This window comes from Chrysochloris asiatica, unplaced genomic scaffold (assembly GCF_000296735.1).
Source record: "Chrysochloris asiatica unplaced genomic scaffold, ChrAsi1.0 scaffold00097, whole genome shotgun sequence".
Classification (NCBI taxonomy): Eukaryota; Metazoa; Chordata; class Mammalia; order Afrosoricida; family Chrysochloridae; genus Chrysochloris; species Chrysochloris asiatica.
In genome coordinates, this window is record NW_006408615.1 from 7,295,675 (window position 1) to 7,317,589 (window position 21,915).

Here is a 21,915-nt window from a genome sequence, read left to right on the forward strand (position 1 = left end):
AGTTGGTTCTGACTCATAGCGACCTGTAGAAGGTTTCCAAGGAGTGCTGGTGGATTTGAACCGCTGACCTTGCGGTTAACAGTCCAGTGTTTATCCACCAATGCCACACCAGGATTCAATATATGATATATTTATCAACCAAACTCAGTCACTTTTACGCGGACCACTCAGTCACATTGATCACGTTCATACGGTGCAAACATCACCCCCGTTTCTTTCCTTCCTCCTTGATAGAAGCTCACTGCTCCCTAAACCAAGACATCCCCAACTTTTAAAAGGAAGAGGAGTGAGCAGGGAAACGAGCGCAAGAGATGGGAAAAGACCTTGAAAATGGGTCACCAGGGCCACTTAGCCGTCAGAGTAATGTTCCATCATTATCCTCAGCAAGTAAGATGCTCTCCCTGCCCTGCAATCAGCCGCGGCTCTCATGGGGAAGTGATGACCAGGAGTTGACTCCTGCTTAGCTCACTCATTGATTGCCATCACCCACCTCCCCCCCACACCACCCCTCAGCACTTGGACCAAGGTGTGGTCCTTGCGCTCAGAACTTGGTTCTGGTTGACAAAGCCCTCCATTGCCCGGACAACCACGAGGTGGGTTTGGGGCTATACAAGGTCACGGTGCCAAGAAACTGGGGGCTAAGGATTGAGGTACCACCAGGGTCCTACAATTTGGGGTTCATTTCGTCAAACCACAGAAGCTTCCAGACAGAAAACAAAGGTTCCTCAGGAACCCTATACAGGGTCACTGTGAGCCGGAACTGACTTGATGGCACATAAAAACAATAACAACTGTCCAGCAAGAAGGATGGGGCAGTGGGGTGGCATCCTTTATGGGGAGAAGGGCAGACAGGACAGAGAATGTTCCAGCTTCTCTTCATTTGTGTGTGCCCCTTTCAGGTTCCCTCCTTGGCTGGAAATTCCATGATATTGTCTTCTCTTCATGCTGATACACCATCCAGCCAGCAGACAGCATGAATTAATCCCAGATCCTGCTTTAGTGGGGTATGATGTAAATTAGCTCATTAGGTCTTGGGGCCCTTGGCATTTGGGGTTGAGCCAATTCCAACAACCCGTAGAGCTTTCTCTGCCATAAAACCTGTTGTGGATTGAGTGTGCCCTCTGAAAAGATAAGCTGAAGTCTGTGAACATGGCCTTGTTTGGAAAGAAAGTCTTCAAAGCTGCTGGTGTTGTTAAGAGCCTCTGAGTCAGCTCGGATTCATAGCGACCCTGTTTAGGGTTTCCGAGGAGTGGCTAGTGGGTTTGAACCACCAACCTTGCATTCCAATGCATTATCCCATATGGGTCAGCATGAGGTCATACTGGATATGTTGTTGTTGTTGTTGTTAAGTACCGTGACATCAGTTCTGACTCATAGTGACCCTGCACAGGGTCTCTGAGGCTGTAAATCTTTACAGGAGCAGAATGCCTCATCTTTCTCCTGCGGAATCACTGGCAGTTTTGAACTGCTGACATTGAGATTGGCAGCCCGACTCGTAACCACTACACTACTGGTTCTAATCCAGTCTGAGTGGTGTTCTTAAAAAAGACGAGAGACACACAGAGGGAAGACAGTCAGCTGATGGTGGTGGGATGTCACAGCCACAAGCCACGAACAGCTGGGGACACGAGAAGGCGGAAGAGAAAGAGGGGAACCTTTCCCTACGACTTTTAGAGACAGGACAGCCCTGCCCACAGCCTGAGCCTGGACCTCCCGCCTCCAGAGCTGTGAGACAATGCCTTTCTGTTCTTCTAGGTGCTCAGTCTGTAGAGTTTTCCCTATTAACCCTAGAATGCTCATGTTGTTGGTAAGTGCCATTGCGTTGGTTCCGACACATAGCAACACGTATACGATTTCTGAGGAGCAGCTGATGGGTTTCAACCACTGACCTTGTGGTGAGTTGGCCACATTGCTCTTCAGCCACACAACTAACCAGTCTTCTCTCATCTGAAGCCGAGGAAAAGCAGAGCATCCCTCATTCACGAGCCCTACAATGGTGCCCTTGGCCTTGCATCTTCGACGCTGTCTTCCACATCGCAAGGTGGCCAAACGAAATTTAAAATGGAATGACAAATGGCAGCGCCAAACATTAACAAGACGGCTACTCACAGTCCACGTTCCATCGGAGTGGCCATCCGTGGGGCCGTAGCAGGTCGTGCACGGTCTCCAGAACTGTGTGTAACTTCTGTTTCTGCCCAATTTCTGATTGGGTCACCTCGGCCACATTCAACTTGCAGTCCGCCAGTTTCTCTGCAAATGACAAAAGCAGTCAGGGTGTGAAAGAAAGCTGGGGGGACTCAGGGCTGAGATGCATGCTGGTTGTGATGTGCTCTCTACTCTGACACCTGGGCCCCCAACATAGAGAAAGTTACAATGCACAGAAGTGGGGTTCCAAGATGTTGGGTCAAGCAGCTCTGAGCTTTCAGGTCTTTTGTCTTCCTTAGAATATGACTCCAGGGTAAATACAGGGGGGAGGGGGGGTGTTTAAGGATAAAACATGAACGTTCTATGCATAAAATGGAAAACACAATTCTAGGTCCCTTTGGGTGGCATGGAGGGCACCTTAGTGGGGACGGGGCTGGGCCTTGGGGAGGTAGCAGAAGCTGTGTTCATGGCTTCCCAGAAGCCTTTGATAAATAACAAGGCCCTACAGGTAGCTGGTTGTTTCTTGCACAGATGCCTCTATTTTTGTTTCTCTAACACTTTGACATGGCAATAAGAAGGATGATTAGATATTCCCAGATACTCGGCAACAATCTTATTACCAGGAATGAGAGCAGGAAGCAATCTAGAAAGACCCAGGAGAGATTGTCACATCCACTTGAGATTCAATTATGAAAACTCTCGCCCAGTAGCAAGCGCTGCAATCTCTGGGGCAGAATGGAGCAGGTGACGGGAGATTCCAGCCGCCCCGGCATTGACCCCACGACATCTAAAGGGCAGCAGGGTTGCAGACCCCAGGTGCCCATCCTCTTCAGTCACCCTCAGAGCTGGGTGTTTGCGGATCTCACCCTTCTGGAAAACAGTCAAATCGATGATGACCAAGCCCAACATAAATATGGTGAAGGTGCAGTCAGTACCTGCGGACCGGATGGGTGCCTGATGGCAAACAGGGCTTCCATTTCTGAAGTGATGCCCAGCCACGTTCTGTGCAGAGCATTTTATTGGAGACTCCTGCAAACACCATTCCCATCCCTCAGTGAGAACAAAGACAAGGGTTTTGATATCCTCTCTCCTCACCCACAGTCAGTGAGCTCTGACTGACAGTAACCCCATAGGACAGAGGAGAAATCTTCTCCAGGGTTTCTGAGGCTCTAACACTTTATACGAGCAGAATGTTTCATTGTTCTCGCACAGAGCAGCTGGTGGGCTTGAACCTCAGACCTGTGGCTAGCACACCATCGCTTCACCCACCGTACCACCAGGTTTCTTGATAATCTTTTCAGGACAACAGAATTATCCCACAGTGCTGGCTGGGTTCGAGGTAGACATTCATTCATTCATTTCCTTACAAGATAGTTAATAAGCAATTACTAACCTGTCTCTAGGAGTCCCGGTGTGGCGCTGTGGGCTAATACATCAAACTACAAAGTCATTTGAACAGCAAGGTCGGTGGTTCAAGCTCACCAGCTGCTCCTTGGAAACCCTATACTGGGTCACTATGGGTCGGAACCGACTCAATGGCACTTCACAACAACAACAAAAGCCTTTTTCTGGAGTCCTGGTGTGGCACTGCGGGATAATGCCCTGGACCACAAAGTCAGTGGTTCAAACTCCCCAGCCACTGCTTGGAAACCCTATACAGGGTCGCCACGAGTTCGAATCGACCAACAGCACTAACACCAACAGCACGCTTTCTCTACCACGCTGCGTCACTACTCTTGATTTACACTCACTTCCCATCTTAAACTCACTGCCTATCTACTCTGCGGGGTGGCTGTGGACATTTTTTATCAGACAGGGTGTCGGGGATGCCTCACATCAGGGAGAATTGGGTACTGGCAGGGTGTAGCGCTGTGGGTTAATGTGCTGGACTATAAGGTCGGTTTGAACCTCAAGCTCACCAGCCACTCCTCAGAAACCCTCTATAGGGTCACTGTGATTCAGAATTAATTCGAGGGCACTTAATAACAACAATGACTTTGCCTGCCAACAGGAGGCTCTGCAGATCAGCTCCACATTTCCCGCAACCAGAATCCCTGTCTTCCTAATGTGAAAGGAAGCAGAGGATGGGTGGGGGCCAATTCCTAGCAGCAGGTTAGAGCAGCAAGCAAATGGGGCTGACAGCCGCAGAGGTGAGGTTGTTAACACATGAGGAGAGCCCGAGTTTTGCATGGAGAGGGTTGTCCTTGAGTTCAAACAGGACCACAGCTGACCTGGAAGTAAGGCTGCCCACTCTTACTGTCCTTGTACGGGCTACCTTGAGGGCACCTCCTAAGCACAGGAAAGCCACACCCACTAAAGTCTTGTAAGGTTTCCAAGGGTGAGGCAGCTGCTTCCCGAATCTCTTCTCAAGAAGAGGAGTCCATTGTGCATCCAGTGGGCGTCCACGTGGCTGAGTCTGAAGTGTATTCTCACTGTTTACATCTTTCTCCCTCCCACATCCATGAAACACCTTCGCCCCCATCCTGTCCCGGTTCCTCCCCACTCACGGCTGATCTTTCTCAGCTGACTACTCAGGACCTCTCTACAGATGTAAAGCAGTTGGCTTTGGCCTTGGCATGCATCCCAAATCTCCTATTTGGGTCTGGTCCTGCCTTTGGAAAGCTGAGAATCCAAACACCTATATCAGCATCATTTCTGGCATCCCTGGGGTGAACTCGTGTGATCACATGACTAACTATCACATCTTCTCAGTGTAACAGCATCATTAATATGACCAGGCACTGCATTGTCATGTTCTATTAATATCTGAATAGTCTTTCCATTGTTCTTTTTTCACTCAGACAAAGTAATGTGTCAAACCACTTGACATACAACAGATTATAGAATTCCTTATCAAGTATTTATTCGAGACATTCAAACAAGATGAAATAGCAGCTTCTCCCAGACGGGGAAAGGCTGCCTGAACCAAAGTCAGTCTCTTGGCGTAGCGCACAGACGGCAGAACCAGCCTAGCAGGAATTCATGGATAGGTATCTTTAAAGCCAGTCTACATCAGCTGAAGAAGGAACCAAAAGGATGTGATTCCTGCTACAAGGCGCCCTCTGTCGGCACCAGGGGAGATGCTGATGCTGTTTACAGGGAAATAGGCAGAGATTCAGGTTCCATTTTAGAGCCCCACCTGTGGCTCTGAGAACCAGTTCTAGAGCTCTATGATAGATCTAAGGCTTAGCAACCAGTTACCTTAAGGAGCATGGTGAAGTCACCAACACATTAAAAAAAAAAATTAGAGATAAAAAATGTAAGTGACCAGGAAGTATCTTCTTCAGGTCACCACGCGTCCATCAGTGTGTTGTACTGTGGTGGCTTGCATGCTGCTGTGGTTCTAGAAGCTATGCCACTGGTATTTAAAATACTAGTAAGGTCACCCATGGTGGCCAGGTTTCAGATGAGCTACCAGACTAAGACAGACTAGGAAGGAGGAGTGATGGACTAATTCTTAATGTTTAGCCATTGAAAACGTTATGAATAACAGTTAACACTGTCGGATAGCACCAGAATACTGAAACATGATGAAAAACACCAGAATATATGGATATCATGCCAGAAGATGAGCACCTCAGGTTGGAAGGTACTCAAAATAAGACTGGGGAAGAGCTGCCCCCTTAAAGTAGAGTTGACCCTGATGATGTGAATGGAGTAAAGCCCATGGGACCTTCATTTGATGACACACAACTCAAAATGAAGAGAAACAGCTGTACACATCACTAATAATCAGAATATGGAATGTACAAAGTATAAATCTAGGAAAATTGGAAGCTGTCACAAATGAACCGAAACACATAAAGATGGATCTCTCATAAGAATTAATGAGCTGAAATGGACTGGTCTTGACCATTTTGAATCTGTCAATCACATGGTCTACTGTGCCAGAAATGACAGATTGAAGAGGAATGATGTCGCATTCATCATCAAAAAGAACATTTCAAAATTTATCTTGAAGTACAACATTGTCTGTGACAGACAGTATCTGATTAAACTTATATTGAATATATGTTGTTGTTAAGCACCGTTGAGTCAATTCCAACCCATAGCAACCCTGTATACGGTTTTCAAGGAGCGGCTGGTGAGCTTGAACCACCAACCTTGAGATTCAAACTGACTTTGCAGTCCAGTGCATTAACCCACAGTGCCATACCAGGACTCTATATAGGATATAAAGAGGAATATATAGAAGAAGCAAATGCATTCAGGGGCTAGACAGAAGGGACGGTGAAAGGCAGTGTTTAATGGGCATGGTGGTTCTGAGAGTGTTTCTGTTTGGGGGTGATGAAAAGTTTGGAAACAAAACAGTGATGATGGTGAATGTAATTAATGCCACTGAATTGTATTGTGCACTTAAAAACAGTTGAAATGACAAACTTTACATTATATATGTGTGTGGTAGTTAAGATTTTGTGTCCACTTGATTGGGCCAGCCCATGGAGAGTCCTGGTGTGGTCCTACAAATAAGCACTGGATGGCTGACCATGAAGTTGGTGGCTAAACCCACCAGCTGCTCCTCAGAAACCCTACACAGGTTATGAGTCAGAACCGACTTGGCACTTAACAACAATAATTCCCCATGATGAGCGCTAATAAGATGTAGCACTCCCCATGTTTCTAAGCAGCTATGATCTGATACAATTATCCTGTGTTGTAAATCCTGATTTCCCTGATGCTACAGAGGTCAGACGCAATCTACAAGGCTATGTTTCACCTTGAGTCAATCTCTTTTGAAATATAAAAGAGATTCAGCAGGCAAGCAGAGCTGAGAAGCTACTACCATCAAGAGGGAAGAGTTGGAAGTGGAGTACATCCTTTGGACCTGGGGTCCCTGCTCTTAGATCCAGAGGAAAATCGATGCTGAGACACACGGCTATCTCTAAGGACTGCTGAAAGCAAACAAGGCCCTTTCTCCAGAGCTAGTGCTCTGTATTCTGACTTTTAGCTTCTTAAACCATGAGAGAATGAAATTCTGGTTGTTAAAGGCATTTCTGTTAGCAGCACTAGATAAAGATGACAATATGTTTCAAAGAAAAAAGGTGGGCAGGGGTTGGCAATCATCACCAACAGCCAAATCTTCAAGTTCAAGAGTTGAAGAGGTGCCACATCTTTACTTTAACCAGTTTCTCTTAGAGAGGAAAGGAAGCCGAAGACCCAGCAGCAGAAATCTTACAGATAGGGTCTCCCAAAGGGCGGTACATCCCTGCACCCTTCTCAGGTGGAGGTGAGGGTCTGTCATCACCAACACTCAGTGTGATGATCTCAAGGGTCACCCCCCGCCAACAATGCACCCACAGCAACATCAGGCACCAGTGCTCCAATCAGAACATTCTCAGTCATAAGGTGGTGGTCATTATAAGCCAGCAGTCCCTCGGTGGTGCAAACAGCCAAACATCTGACTAATTAGTTTGAACCCATCTAGAGATGGTGATCTAATTCTAAAAGGTCACAGTCTTGAAAATCCTTACAAAGCAGTTCCACTCTGCACACATGGGGTCCCCACTGAGAGTCACATCCAGCAACTAGTAATAACTATCACAAGGATTGAACGATTGTGAGAGAATCTCAGATTTATCCTTAGACCGCAGAACCTCATACTGAGATGGTGATTGCAAATGTAGCCAAATAGAGATGCTCATTCTCGGCCATCGGGCATTCAGCCAGATAATGAATCTGGAACATTCTCTCCAGGTGATTCCTACGGTCCCATCTCCGAGCCACCTAGTTCTGCGCTTACGAGGCAGCCTGAACCCCTCCCCTGGTCTCCAGATTCATCCCTCCTCCGTAGCCAATTCTAATGCGATGAAATCTCAGCCTTCGAACCCCAAACTCCCTGCCCCCACTCTCGATGCACCTTCCCCAGTGGGCATGAGCCTGGTCATCAGCAACCATGAGTCCTCCCGACATCTCCTATGTCCACTCGTCCACCTAGTCTGACCCCCTCCCTCAGTTCCACCGGCTTTCGGCTTTCTCAGCTCCCATCTCTCACCCCCTCCTCATCAACTCTAAACAGTCAGGCCAAGTGACCTTCTAAAATCTCCTACAATCAAAATGAAGCCCTACTCAAATCCCCAGCAGCTTCCTGTCACTTAGAATGAAAGGCACTGCCCACCAGGCAGGACATCATCTGACCTCGTGCCTTCCCAGCGTGATCTCACCACTCTGTCCCTCCCTCACTGCCCTCCAGCCATGGCCAGGTCCCTGTTGCTGCTACTTAGCAACCTCCCTTCAGAGCCCTGGCCCAGAACGTTCCCCACACTCACCCAGCTGCCCAACCCCTCTCCCCGTTTACCTCTGCCATGTCCCTCCTCACACCTGTTGCTCTCTGACAGCATCACTTTGTGGTTTGGGTCGAACACCCCATAATACTTTTTTTCTCCCATCTTTCTCCCCTCTCACTCCCCTGTGTCTCCAGGGCCAGGAAGCACAGCTGGCTCAGAGCCAACCAAACGAATGAATGAATGGAATGAATGAATGACCAAGACAAACTCAAATCCTTTCCCTCTGAGCGCCTGCCTTCTGAGGACAAGACTGTGTGGTCCAGGATTGCGGGTCTGAGAGTGAGTTTGACGTGTCTCCCTGGCCCCGGCAGGTTCTAGTCCAAGATTACGGGGGCTGTAGGAGTCTTGTGTGAGGACCCCGATCTGGAGAACAGGAACCAACAAGAATCCATGTAGCTGCAGACCCTGTACCCGGATGCTCCCAGGCCCCCAGCCCCCAGCCCTCTTGTCTAATTCCCCAGTATCTCTCTCCTCTAAACAGCTCCCCCCTCCCCCAGTGCCAAGGCCCTGACTCAGCACTCCACACACACTTGTATCCTGCAACAACACCCCAAAGCCAACATGTCCATCAGCTCAGCCATCCAGGCCCTTAAGTCATCCTTCCCGTTACAGTGGATCCCCCATCCCGGTCTGACCCAATCCCCAAGGAGCAACTTCCCAGGGTGGTCTGTGAGGACAGGACGGAGCGTGAATGGAAATGAAGGCCCAGGAAGCCACCCAGGAACAGTCACCCAGTGATCACAGGGTCCCTGCGGTATGAGGGGCACTGAATCCTTCCTCCAATCCCTCCGCCAGAGTTTCAGCAGCGCCTTTCCCTTGGATACCACTGTGATGCCAAGTGCTGTCTGTTGTCACCAATGCAGGGACAAGGCACCAGGACAGTGCCCTCTGATAGGAGGTACCGAGAAGACCAGATTTCACCAAACCAAAAACCGACTGCTTTCAAGTGAATTCTGACTTAAGTCAACCCTACAGGACAGTGTGCAACCCTGCCTAGAGTTTTCGAGGCTGCACGTCTTATGGGAACAGACTGTCTCATCGTTCTCCTGGGGTGTGGCTGGTAGGTTTGGACTGCCCACCTGCTGGTTAGCAGCCCAGTGCTTAACCTCCTGAGCCACCATTGTTCCTGATACACCACCAGCTCTAATATTCTCATCAAAAATGTTCCACCAGAATCGAATCATGAGAAGAAAGCAATCAGACACGTCTAGACTCTCAAACCTTCTAAGTCCTGGACTTGCCAAAAAATATCAGCAAAGATTGAAAGAGAATGAGGGGCAGAGGAAGGAGGTTTTTCTAGAATCAAGAAAAAGAAAATTATTTTTTTTAAATGTAAAGTGTGGTCTTGTATTGGGTCCTGGATCAAAACAGACGAAACAACAATGAGACATTTGGGGACAAGTTTGGGATTCTGAGCATTCTGGCCAACTCTGCCGTTTGCCAGGACCTGCTGTGGAAAAGCAGGTGGAGCACTCGGTAAGCATAGAGCGAGACCACATTGGCCCTTCCCCCCTTGGGCATGTATGTATACCCCATAGCGGAGCCCTAAGATGATGCAGATGGTCCTGCAGCTTGCAGTCCGGGCCTGGGAGATAGCCACAGAGGGAGAGGGGCTCAGAGCAGCGCCTTCACATCTGTAGTGGTTAATATCATGCATCCGCTCGACTAGGCTGTGGTTTCCAGCTGTTGGGTCAAACACTAGTCTAGATGCTGTTATGGAGAAAATGGAGATGTTACTATTAGTTGCTGCCTGGTGGGTTCTAAGTCATAGCGACCAAAAAAAAAACCACAACCCACTGACATCGAATATATTCTGACTGATAGTGACCCTGCTTCTGACACTGTGAATCTTTAAGGGAGCAGACTCATCTCTCTCCTATGGAATGGTTGATGGATTTGAACTGCCAGCCTCATGGTTAGCAGCTCAATGCCTAACCCACAGTGCCACCAGCACTCCTTACAAAGTGTTTCCGAGGCTGTCAATCTCCCACAGAGCAGCTGGTGGGTTTGAACTGCCACCTTTTGGTTAGTAACCCAGTACATAACCCTCAGCACTACCAGGTTCCTCCAACAGCCTTTGTTGTTGTAGTTAAGTGCCGTAGACTTGCTTCTAACTCCTAGTGACCCTGTATAGAGCTTTTGAGGCTTTAAACGTTTGCTGGAGCAGAAAGTCTCATCTTTCACCCAGGGAGTGACTGGTAAGCTCCAACTAATGTGATAGAATCCATTAGACTTTGCAGTCTGACGCATTAGCCCACAGCACCACACCAGGACTCCAAATGACTGGGTGGGACCATGCAAATATGGTATTTGTTGTTGTTAAATACCACGGAGTTGGTTCCTACTCATAGCAACCCTGCACAGGGTTTTTGAGGCTGTAAATCTTTACGGGAGCAGAAAGCCTCATCTTTCTCCGGTGGAACAGCTGGTAGTTTCGAACTGCCAACCTTGAGGTTAGCAGCCGGATTTCTAACCACAAGACTCTAAAGCCACTATGGGGCTGGTTGGTTTTTCCCTCCAGCTAGGTTTAAAAGGAGCCATCTCATCTCAGAAGCAGAGAAGGAAGAGCCCAGGACCATCAAGAAGGAAGCGCATAAAATCCCTACCTAGAGAAACAGCGAGAGCCGAGGCGAGGACATGGGGAGACAGCAGCTTTGGGCTCCAGGCCCATGGACTGAGTAAAGCTGAGTACCTATGGGCAGGAGGTTGTCTGTGAGAAGGTGCCCTTTGGGCATTCACAGACTGGCTAAAAGAACTTTATAGCACTTGCTAGAGGAGGACAGGGGCCAAATGACCACAGAGCTGAGAGGCCAAAGACAAGTGTGAGGCGTACCTGGAGTCTGGCAGACACCAGGCATTCCTGACTGGAGAACTGCTGCATCCTGCGTTGATTTTGATCCTGGATTGTACCCTGTTCCTTCCTTAATAAAGCCCATAATTGTGAGTATTGCTCTGTGTGGCCATTGGGTTATCAACCCCAGATGTGAAGCAGAGAGCATTGTGGGAGGTACAGTTGGTGTCAGAATAGGATAAAGAAGGTTGTAGGGTGGAGGTATGTCTGACCTCTGCTTCATAGGAATCAGCCTTTGATTTTCTTTCCCCCTTGGGAAGTCAGACATGGTCCTACATGGTTATTCCAGAGACCTTATCCCCTAGGCCACATGATAACATGCTTGGAACAGCATTGGCAAGCGGTAAAAACTCACATACATCAGCTGTGATTAAAATGAAAATGATTCTCAGCCCTGTCCCTGAGCCCCACTCTTTCTGTTCACTGCGTGGCAACCCTTTATTCATTCGGCAAGTGTTAGCTTAGTCCTTACTTCCTCAGGGAGACCCTTCTCATCCCCAGGCCAGCATGGGGGGGGGGTTCCTCGTCCCAGAGCCTGTGGCACAGTTAAAGGCCCTATCAGAACCGAAGTGAGAAGGGACTACCACAATTCCACAAATGTCTCAGGGGCAGGGACAAGGTCTCTATCACTGTATCCACAGCACCAAGCACTCACTAGACATTTGATGAAGCACTAATGAGTGGAAGCAATGTTATCCACCTCTCAATCCTGGGGAAATCACTAAACGCTTCTCAGCTGGACAATTTGGACAACAAAGGCCTTTCCTGAGGAGAATCCTGGGTGATGATTGATTTGGTAATTTGTGCACAGACAGAATGTTTGCTGGACCTGCTCCCCTTGTTCAATCTGGTTTCTGTGGTGAACTATACAGGTCTGCAGGTACTTACAGAAGGCACGGCAGGGCAGGAGCTGACCCACAGAGGAACATGCTCTGTGGTCGTGCCCCATCATCCCCACTCCCCTTGGGCATGTGTGTGCATCCCACAGCAGCACCCAAAAAAGAAAAATAAGGCAAAGCAGAGCCGTCCACAGTCCACAGCCTGGACTTGAGGGAGATGGACTCAAGAGATGTGCCTGCACATTGGTAATGGCTCATTTTATGTGTCCGCTTGACTAGGCTATGGTTAAACACTCGTCTAGATTTTGTTCTGGAGTAATTACATGGGCTGAGATCAGTGACTTTAAGCAAAATGGATTGTCCTCCTGTAATGTCATGTCAATGCGTTAATGCCATGTCAATGTCATGTCAATGAGCCAATTTCATGTTGGTGTGTGTCGATGTCATGTCAATGCGTCAATGTCATGTCAAAGTCCTGTCAATGTCATGTAATACAATGTATTACATCTAAGGTAATGTAATACAATCAACTTCTATAACATAATCTAATATAACATCATCATTCCATTGACGTTCTTAAGAGCAAAAAGGGAGTTTCCCTGGGTGTGTTCTATTTCCAGACTATATAAAGGGGCTTCAAAATTTTGTGGAAAAAAATGGAATTAAACAATAATGGCACTATTCCATGAATTCTTTGAAGGCCCCTCATAAGTATTTTGACAGAATTCTCACCTGACTCCTCTGTGGCCTGAGCTGAGGAGCCTGAGACTCAAGTCTGCAGTATTCTCCAGCCTGTCACCTTGTCATCTGTTGATCGGATTTTGGACCTGCGTGATCCCTGTAATCCTCCACAATGATGTGCCACGTGGGTATTCCATATATATATATATATTGCTGTTGTTATGTGTCGTGGAGTCGGTTCCGACTCATAGCGACCCTGTACAGGGTTTCCGAGGCTGCGGGAGAAAAGCCTCATCTTTCTCCCTCAGAACAGCTGGTAGTTTCGAACTGCTGACCTTGCGGTTCGCAGCCCGATACGTAACCACTACGCTACCAGAGCGCTCTCTCTCTCTCTCTCTCTCTCTCTCTCTCTCTCTCTCTCTCTCTCTCTCTATATATATATATATATATATATATATATGATTATGTGCATATATGTATTGTATGTGTATGTGTGTATTTACATGTATATCTGTGTGTTTATCTATGGGTATATATGTGTGCCTATGTATTTTGTGGTGTGTTGTTGAGTCAGTTTTGACTCTCAGCAACCCCGTATAGGAAGGAGCTCTGGTAGCGTAGTGGTTACGAATCGGGCTGCGAACCTTAAGGTCAGCGGTTCGAAACTACCAGCCGCTCCGCGGGAGAAAGATGAGGCTTTCTACTCCCGTAAGGATTTACACCCTCGGAAACCCTGTACAGGGTCGCTATGGGTCGGAACCGACTCAACGGCACTTAACAACAACAACAACCCCGTATAGGGTTTCCGAAGGCTACAAATCTTTATGGGAACAGAAAGCCTCATCTTTCTTCTAAGGAGAAGCTGGTGGATTTGAACTGCTGACTTTGTGGTTAGCAGCCAAACATGCAACTCACCACACCACCAAGAGTGTATATATATGCTTGTGCATGTACATGTGTATGGGAGTATATGTGTGTACGTATGTGTTATTATGTGTTATGGGTATATGTTTGCGTTTATGTTTGTGTATATATATATATATATATATATATATATATATATGTTTGTGTATATATTTATTTATTGTGCATATGTGCACATGTGTATGTACATATGAGTTATGTGTATACACACACGTACACATTTGTAACACCCCAGGACTCCTTCCGTGTGTGTGTATACTTATATGCACGTGTGTACATATGTGTATATTTGTGTGTATTGTGTACTTGTACACACATAAAAAAATTCGCATCACTCCGGGACTCCTTCTTTGTGTGTTTATGTGCATATTTATACATATGTGTGTATACATGTGCACTTATGTATATGTGTATGTGTGGGGGTGTACCTGCATGTGTGTGTGCACATATACATACATGTTTGCAGCAACTGGGACTCCTTCTTTGTGTGTATACTTACGTGCTTATGCGTAAATGTTTGTTGTGTATATGTCTCTGTGTGTACATGTGTATGTATACATGTGTATGGGCGTGTATACAGACACATACTTGTGGTATCCTGGGTGTCCATCTTTGTGTGTGTGTACATTTTTATTTGCATGTGTGCATATGTGTACATGTACACACACATGTATTTGCACACCCCGGCACCCCTCCTTTGTGTGTATGTGTGTGTGTTTATGTGTGTATGTGTACATGTACAAACAGATTTGCGGCACCCCAGAGAGCACCTTAGGGCGACATCTGCAGCAGACCCGCCCAGGCCATCCCTGCCCGGAGTGTCCACTCACCCAGAAGTTTCTGCAGCACCTGCCCATCATACAGGTCCTCATCCAGCTGTTTCACGATGATCCTCTCCTCTGCCAGGACATCGTTGATCCAGTCAATGAGGACCTGAGGAGAGACAAGCGTCACGCTCTGCCCTGGGCACCGTGCCAACCAGGCAGAACCAGAGGGAGTGCAGGCACTGACCCCGCATGACGGGAGACTTCTCCTGACCTGTGCTGCTCCGTTTCCCCACCAGGGGCAGTGGGCATGGCTGCAGCAGTGAACTCAGGCCTTTTCCCACACAGGGACTTGGATAAGGTGAGGGGAGTAGATGTTGTTACTGGGTGCCATCAAGTCACTCCCAACTCAAAATGACCCCAGGGTTTTCTAGACTCTAACCTTCTGGGGGAGGAGATCACCAGGCTTTTCTACCACGGGGCAATGGATGGGTTCAAACCACCAATCTTTCAGTTAACAGCCTAGTGCTTCATCAATGTGCCACCAGGGCTGCTTTCAGTAAGTTGTTGTTGTTGTTGTTGGGTTACTATTGAGTTGATTCCAACCCCATGTGACAGAGTAGAACGTCCCCCGTAGGATTTTCTGGGCTGTCAACTTTATGGGATCATAACACCAGAGCTTTCTCCCTTGGAGCCACTGGAAGGATGGGTTTGAACCGCTAACCTTTCCATTAGCAGTAAGTGCTTAACTGTTGTACAACCAGGGCTTCATGAGGGAACAGGAATAGGGATGGTAACACCTGCCTCCTTGTGTTCCTGGAGGAGAGAGGGACCAGAGTCTGGCTGTACCAGGGACCCACGAGTATCCAGCACAAGTCGCAAACCACATCAACAAGCTGCCACGGCTCCCTCGCTGCCATTAGCCCTGCCTGGCCCCTTCCTGGCCCCTGGGAGCTCTAACAGGACAGACCTGAGGCTCAGATCCTGAGCTTGGGCTCCAAACTGTCACCACCCTCACTGATCCCCGCCACCTTGACCACTGTCCGATTTTACAGATGAGAAAGGGCATCCCGAGCACTCTGTGGATCCACATCAGAACCTCTGGCCTGAGTTCCACTCCTTGAAGCAGAAACCCACTCACTGAAATCCCAAGAGAATTGGCCAGCTTCCCTCATTCTAGAAGCTTTGTTGAGATATAATTTAATACCATGCAATCCACCCATTAAAAGTCTACAAACTGGTGGCATTTAGCACCTTCACAGGAGCATGTACCACTGGGCGGGTTCAAATCACCAACCTTTAAGCTAATGTTATTTCTGACTCATAGGGTTTCTGAGGACCAGCTGGTGGATCTGAACCACTGACCTTTTGATCCAAACCAACATTGCAGTCTAGCACTTAACCTACAGCGCCACACTAGGAGTTCTTTAAGTCTAATACAAACCATTTGAGCCACCAGGACCCCTAGGGAATCCATCTAATTCCAAGGACCGATTACCAGTCACTCCATGCCCCTCCAGCCCCTGACAACCACTCATCCACAATCTGTTCCTTTGGACTCTCCCATTCTGTACATTTCAGATCACTGAAAATGACAAGCATTGTATGAGCCTTCTTTTCCTCAGCACACTGATTCCAAGCTTCATCCATGTCCTAACACTTATCAGAACTTCTTCATTTTTATTAGTGGAATACTATTCCATGGTGTGAAGGTTCCACAATTTACTGATCCATTCATCAGCTGGTGGGCACTGAGATGGTTTCCAATTGTGGGTAATAATGAGTAGTGTTTCAATGAACACTTCTGTGCACATTTGTGTGTGTATGTGTGCACAAATATTTTCATTCTGTAGGCCAGCCTCCTCCGGAAGTCCTGCCCCAAGGGTTTTCTGTTCCACTCACTGGATGATACCTTTTACACAAAAATAGTATAAATTGTGGACAAACTCGCGGAAAACAGGATGTCCACTGAGCAGAATTCTCTCTGGCCCACCCTTCCTACTCCACAGCAAACCACTGACCCTTCAACCAGCTGAGTCTGTGAGGCGGAGACTGGGAATATTTTTGCTAGCAGAACAAGTCACATGATCTAACTAGTCCCAATAACCTCTTGAAGATGGAAGTTTATTGCCCTTTCAGAGATGAATGGATGGGCACACCTCAGGAATATATTGTTCTCTGCCGCTCGCTGCAAATGCTACAACTGGCAAAATTGGCCACAGAGCAAATTTTCCGTGAAGTATATTCTATTTCCCAACTGACTCAAAAATATGAACTGAGACTCACAATCCTATGAAGAAGAGAAGTGAAAATAAATTGAAGGGCAGTTTCAAGGAAGAAAGAGGTGAGCAGCCTCAGGGCACGCCATTTTTGTAAAAAAAAAAAACACCAAAAAACCACCCCCCCAAGAAAGACAGGGAGCCAGTAGAACAGTACCCCAACTCTACCTCGTCCCTGAGAGCTGGAGCCACGTGGAGAGAAGAGGGACCTCCTCCTTCCAGGACATGCCGTGTTCTTCCTCCCCACAGACACCATGTGTGCCTTATTTCCTACCCCCTTTGTACCCATCAAACCTCCAGTTTTCTCCGGGGGCTCCTCTTTACCCTCACATTTAAAAGGCAACTTCCTGAGGCCCGGGGACAACTCCTGGCTTCACCTCTTCTAACCCAAGGCCAGTTCATACCCATCCACATCATCCAACACCGTCTCTATTCCAGAAACCCCTAAACATACGCCCAACCTCCACACAATCCTTCTGCGTGGGGACTCCATGAGCATCCCATGAGCTCAATTCCCCCAAACCTGCTCCTTTTCCAACAGGACCACCACCCACCAGTGCGATGAGCCTGGACTTCATCCCCTCAGCCCACTTCTTGATGGGAATGGGGCCCATGCCTCTCTATGTCCTCTTCCTCCACCATCATATAAAACCATGATCACTGACTGAGCCACTGGCTTCACAGCCCCACAGGGCAGCCTGCCTCCTCAGTGGTGTTCAGGGAGCTCCTCTCTGCCTCAGGGCCTTTGAACGTGCTGTTCCCTCTGTCCAGAGCACATCCCCCGCCCTCTCTGCTGGCCAGCTACCACCCGCCTTTCAAACTTCAATTTCCCTTCATCCTCTGACCATTCTACCTCACTCAGACCACACCCTAATCACATCTCTCACCATATCACGTTCATAATGAGGCACCTACCACACGTCAGAAGTCCCTGAGGGACACACACAGTTAAGCGCTGGACTACTAGTCACAAGGTTGATGGTTCAAACACACCCAGAGGCACCTTGGAAGACAGCCTTGAAAAACTTTTGCTGCACAGCTCTACTCTGCACACAAGGGGGCGCCATGAGCGGGAACAGACTCCATGACAGCAAACAAGAAGAGCGATTGGCTCTCTGAGGACAAGAACTAGGACTGTGTTGTTTGGGGTCCTGCCCCCGGCACCCACTACTCATGCCCAGGCTATGGAACTCAGCAAGTACGTATGACATGAATGAATCGCCTTGCTGAGCACCCACTGTCCACCGTGGGTCAGGCCCACAAGAATAAATACGGCAGCCAAGCCTCGGGACCCTGAGAACTTAGAACCAGTGTTACCACAAGGTCGGCTGTTCAAACCCACCAGCTGCTCCCAGGAAACCCTATACAGGGTCGCTATGAGTCGGGACTGACTCGATGGTACTGAACAGCAATAACAAACAGAGAAATACAACCAGGAAGAAATGAAGGTTGATTACTACAAGCTCGGGCAAGGGCCTCACTGTCAAAGCTAAGAGGGGGTGACTCATGCTGATACCATGCTATGCTGTGGTCTTCTCGTAAACCCATAAATCCCAAAGGACTTTGGTGTGGTACTGTAAGGTCAGCGTTGGACTGTGAACCACAAGGTCTGCAGTTCAAAACCACCAGCTGCTCCTCGGATACCCTACACAGGGTCACTATAAGTTGGAATCGACTCCATGGCACTTTAACAACAACAATCATGAGAAAAACACCCAAGTTCCAACAAAGGAATTCCAATTGTCCAGAAAGACACATTATAATAGAGGGGTGTCCTGCCTCAGGGCTGCCCAGGACAGTCTGAGAAGCTGTCACAGCTGGGAGTGCCAAAGGAGGTGGCATGTGACCTTCTGTCCTCCCAGCAAGCCCTGCTGACCACCTGCAGACCCTCTACTCAAGCACCTTTCCCTCCCCCTGACCACTCAGTCTTCACGGAGCTCTCTCCCACTGAGCCTCACTGGGTCCCCCTGGCTGCCCCACATCTTACAGCTGCCATTGGGAGCTGACCTTTCACCCCCAGTCAGGCAGAGAGTTCCCTGAGGACTGGGATGGTGCCTGCCTTCCCCTCCCCTGACAGCACAGTGAAGCAGCCCAAGATGCCATACACCTGTCCCCCAAAGTCTGCTATCATAGTAAGGAACTGGCTTTAAAACAGAGTGACAGGTAAAACTCAGAAATGTCACCCCAGAGCGAATCCCTTTACCATCAAGTCAATGCTGACCAAGACAAGAATTGTCCCATAGGGAGCACACAGCCTCGTCTTTCCCCCGAGGAGCAGCTGGTGGGTTCAAACCACTCACCCTTCAGTTAGCAGCTGAGCTGGCTCTTATTGAGGTGGTTCTGACTCAACAACGCCATATAGGGTTTCTAAGGAGCAGTTGGTGGGTTTGAACCATAGACCTTGCAATTAGTAGTTAGCAGTCCTGTGCTTATCCTACAGCACCACACGAGGACTCCAAATCTTATATTGTTTTTGTTGTTAAGTGTTGTCAAGTCAGTTCTGACTCATAGCAACCCTGTAGCGTAGTGGTTACGAATCGGGCTGCTAATCTCACAGTCAGCAGTTCAAGACTACCAGTCGTTCCGCGGGAGAAAGATGAGGCTTTCTGCTCCTGTAAAGATTTACAGCCTTGGAAAGCCTATGCAGGGTCGCTATGGGTCAGCATTGACTCCATGGCACATAACCACCACAACAATTGGGTTTCTGAGGAAGCACTGGTGGGTTTGAACCACCAACCCTGCAGTTGGTAGTCCAGTGCTGATCTTACAGCACCACACTAGGAGTCCTGTGTTTGTTGTGTTGTTGTTGTTGTTGTTAAGTGCCACCAAGTCAGTTATGACCCATAGCCACCCTGTATAGGGTTTCCAAGGAGCGGCTGGTGCACTTGAACCACCAACCTTACAGTTTTAACTGAGTTTGCAGTCCAGTGCATTATCCCACAGCGCCACACCAGAAGTCCTGTGCAGCAAACACTAAACATACACAAATACTTTTAAAAGCCAGAAGGGACATCAACAACAAAACTTTTGAATGCCTTCTATTCTATGGTTCTGTGTCCTAGGTGTTCAACAGCATATTTTACTTTGGTAGTTAGAAAACATAATCATAGATATCATTTTCAAAGATTAATCTCTGCCATGCAGGTGCTAACATCTGCTTTGCAGGAGGGCTTTGAGGATTTGGTGAGATGACTCATCCGGTGGTCCGTATCAATCCCAATGTTCTACAAAGAATGCGGCTGGCATTTTCTGCATGCCAAATCCTTCTTCTGAGGTAATGTACTCAGTGTAACCAGGGACACCTACTATATGCCAGGCATCCACTAGGCATCAGAGATGATGTTTTCATTGTTAGGTACCATCAAGTCAGTGGGTTAATACGCTAGACCGCAAGGCCGTTTGAACTGCAAAGTCAGCAGTTCGAGCTAACCAGCCGCTCCTCGGAAGCCCTATACCGGGTCATTATGAGTTGGAACTGACTCAACGGCGCTTAACAACAACAACATGCACAACAGAACAAAACACTGCCTAGTTCTGACCATCCTCACAAGTGTCAAGCTTAAGTCCATTGCTGCAGCCACTGTGTCACTCCATCTCGTTGGGGGTCTCCCTCTTTTTTCACTAACGCTCCACTTTACCAAGCATGATGTCCTTCTCTAGGGACTGATCCCTCTTGACAACATGTCCAAAGAACGAGAGACCACGTCTCACCATTCTCATTTCTCAGGAGCATTCTGGTTACACTTCTTCCAGGACAGATTAATCTGCTCCCTGGCAGTCCACAATACTTCAAGTATTTTTGCCACCACCATAGTTCAAATGCATCAATTCTTTAATGGTTTTCCTTACTCTTTGGGGATATGAAAAAAAAAAAAAAAAAGTCTGAACTATATTGAGGTCAGAGTGCAACCGAGGTTACCAAGGATGGGAGAGAGGGGACACGGGGTAGGATTATTGCGGAGAAATCACTGAATTTTTTGTTTAGGAGGAGAGACATGTGAAGAAAGATAGACTGCTTTAATCATAACACTGAGCTGTATACAAGAGACAAGCCAGAAGAACAAATGTGTCATTTACACAGCTGATCCTTGAACAACATGTGTTCCAACTACATGGGTCCATGTCTTCCATCATTATATTGGAAATTTTTTGGAGATTGACAACAATTAAAAACAAAACTCGTAGGTAAGTCAAGTAGTCTGGAAAGATGGAACTTTTTAAGAAAATGTTTTTATATCATGAATGCATTAACAACATAGAGACACACATCAATTTCATTATTTGTTGCCGTTAAGTGTCATCGAGTCAGATCTGACCCATAGTGATCCTGTAATAGGATTTCCAAGCAGCGGCTGGTGGGTTTGAAACGCCGACCTTGTGGTTTAAACTCACCAGCCGTTCATTGGATAACCCTATATACAAGGTCGTTATGAGTCGGAACCCACTCAATGACACTGAACCAGCAGCTCTGGTAGTGTAGTGGTTATGAATCGGACTGCAAACCTCAAGGTCAGAAGTTCAAAACTACCAGCTGTCCCAAGGGAGAACAAGATGAGGCGTTCTGCTCCCATAAAGATTTACAGCCTCAGAAACCCTGTACAGGGTTGCTATGAGTCAGAACCAACTCCACGGCACTTAACAACAACATGAGTCAGAACCCACTCAACGACACTGAACCACAGCACCATAAAATATACACAAACCTGTGATTAAAAGTTCAAATAGATTGAAACATAAGTACGTACCATTCACAGCTGAGAGAACTGTGAGCAAACGTATGGCTGCAGTATTCACTCATAACTTGGACATAAAATTAACTGTAGCACCTCGCCCCCTACTGTAATCACTTTGTTGCCACCTCCTGTTGCCATGGTGATGTTGCGAGCATGTGAAACTGATCATGTCTGTGTGAGCATGGCGGGTTCCTCTAGTAAACCTGTGCTCATCTGTCCTCAGTAAAGCTTCTGGCCAACAATAGGATATTAGGAGTTAGGTTTAGGGAGTCAGTTGGTTCATGTGGATTTTTGACTGCGCTGAGGGTCAGCCTTCCTAACCCCCATGCTACTCAAGAGTCAATTGCATCCCTACAATAATTTTTTTTTAATTAAAGAAATATGTATCACTTTATCTTTGTCCCATACCACACAC

At 47.6% G+C, this 21,915-nt stretch overlaps 1 protein-coding gene across 1 annotated transcript in view; it reads right to left on the reverse strand.

Moving 5' to 3' along the window:
* PARVB (parvin, beta) overlaps window positions 1-21,915 on the reverse strand; it is a 179,319-nt gene that overhangs the window by 42,515 nt on the left and 114,889 nt on the right. Inside the window, exons 4-5 of the mRNA XM_006866841.1 lie at window positions 14,555-14,657; window positions 2,110-2,250 (exon numbers count right to left, since the gene is read on the reverse strand). Of these exons, the coding sequence (XP_006866903.1) occupies window positions 2,110-2,250; window positions 14,555-14,657 (244 nt within the window). The remainder of the gene's footprint in view (window positions 1-2,109; window positions 2,251-14,554; window positions 14,658-21,915) is intronic.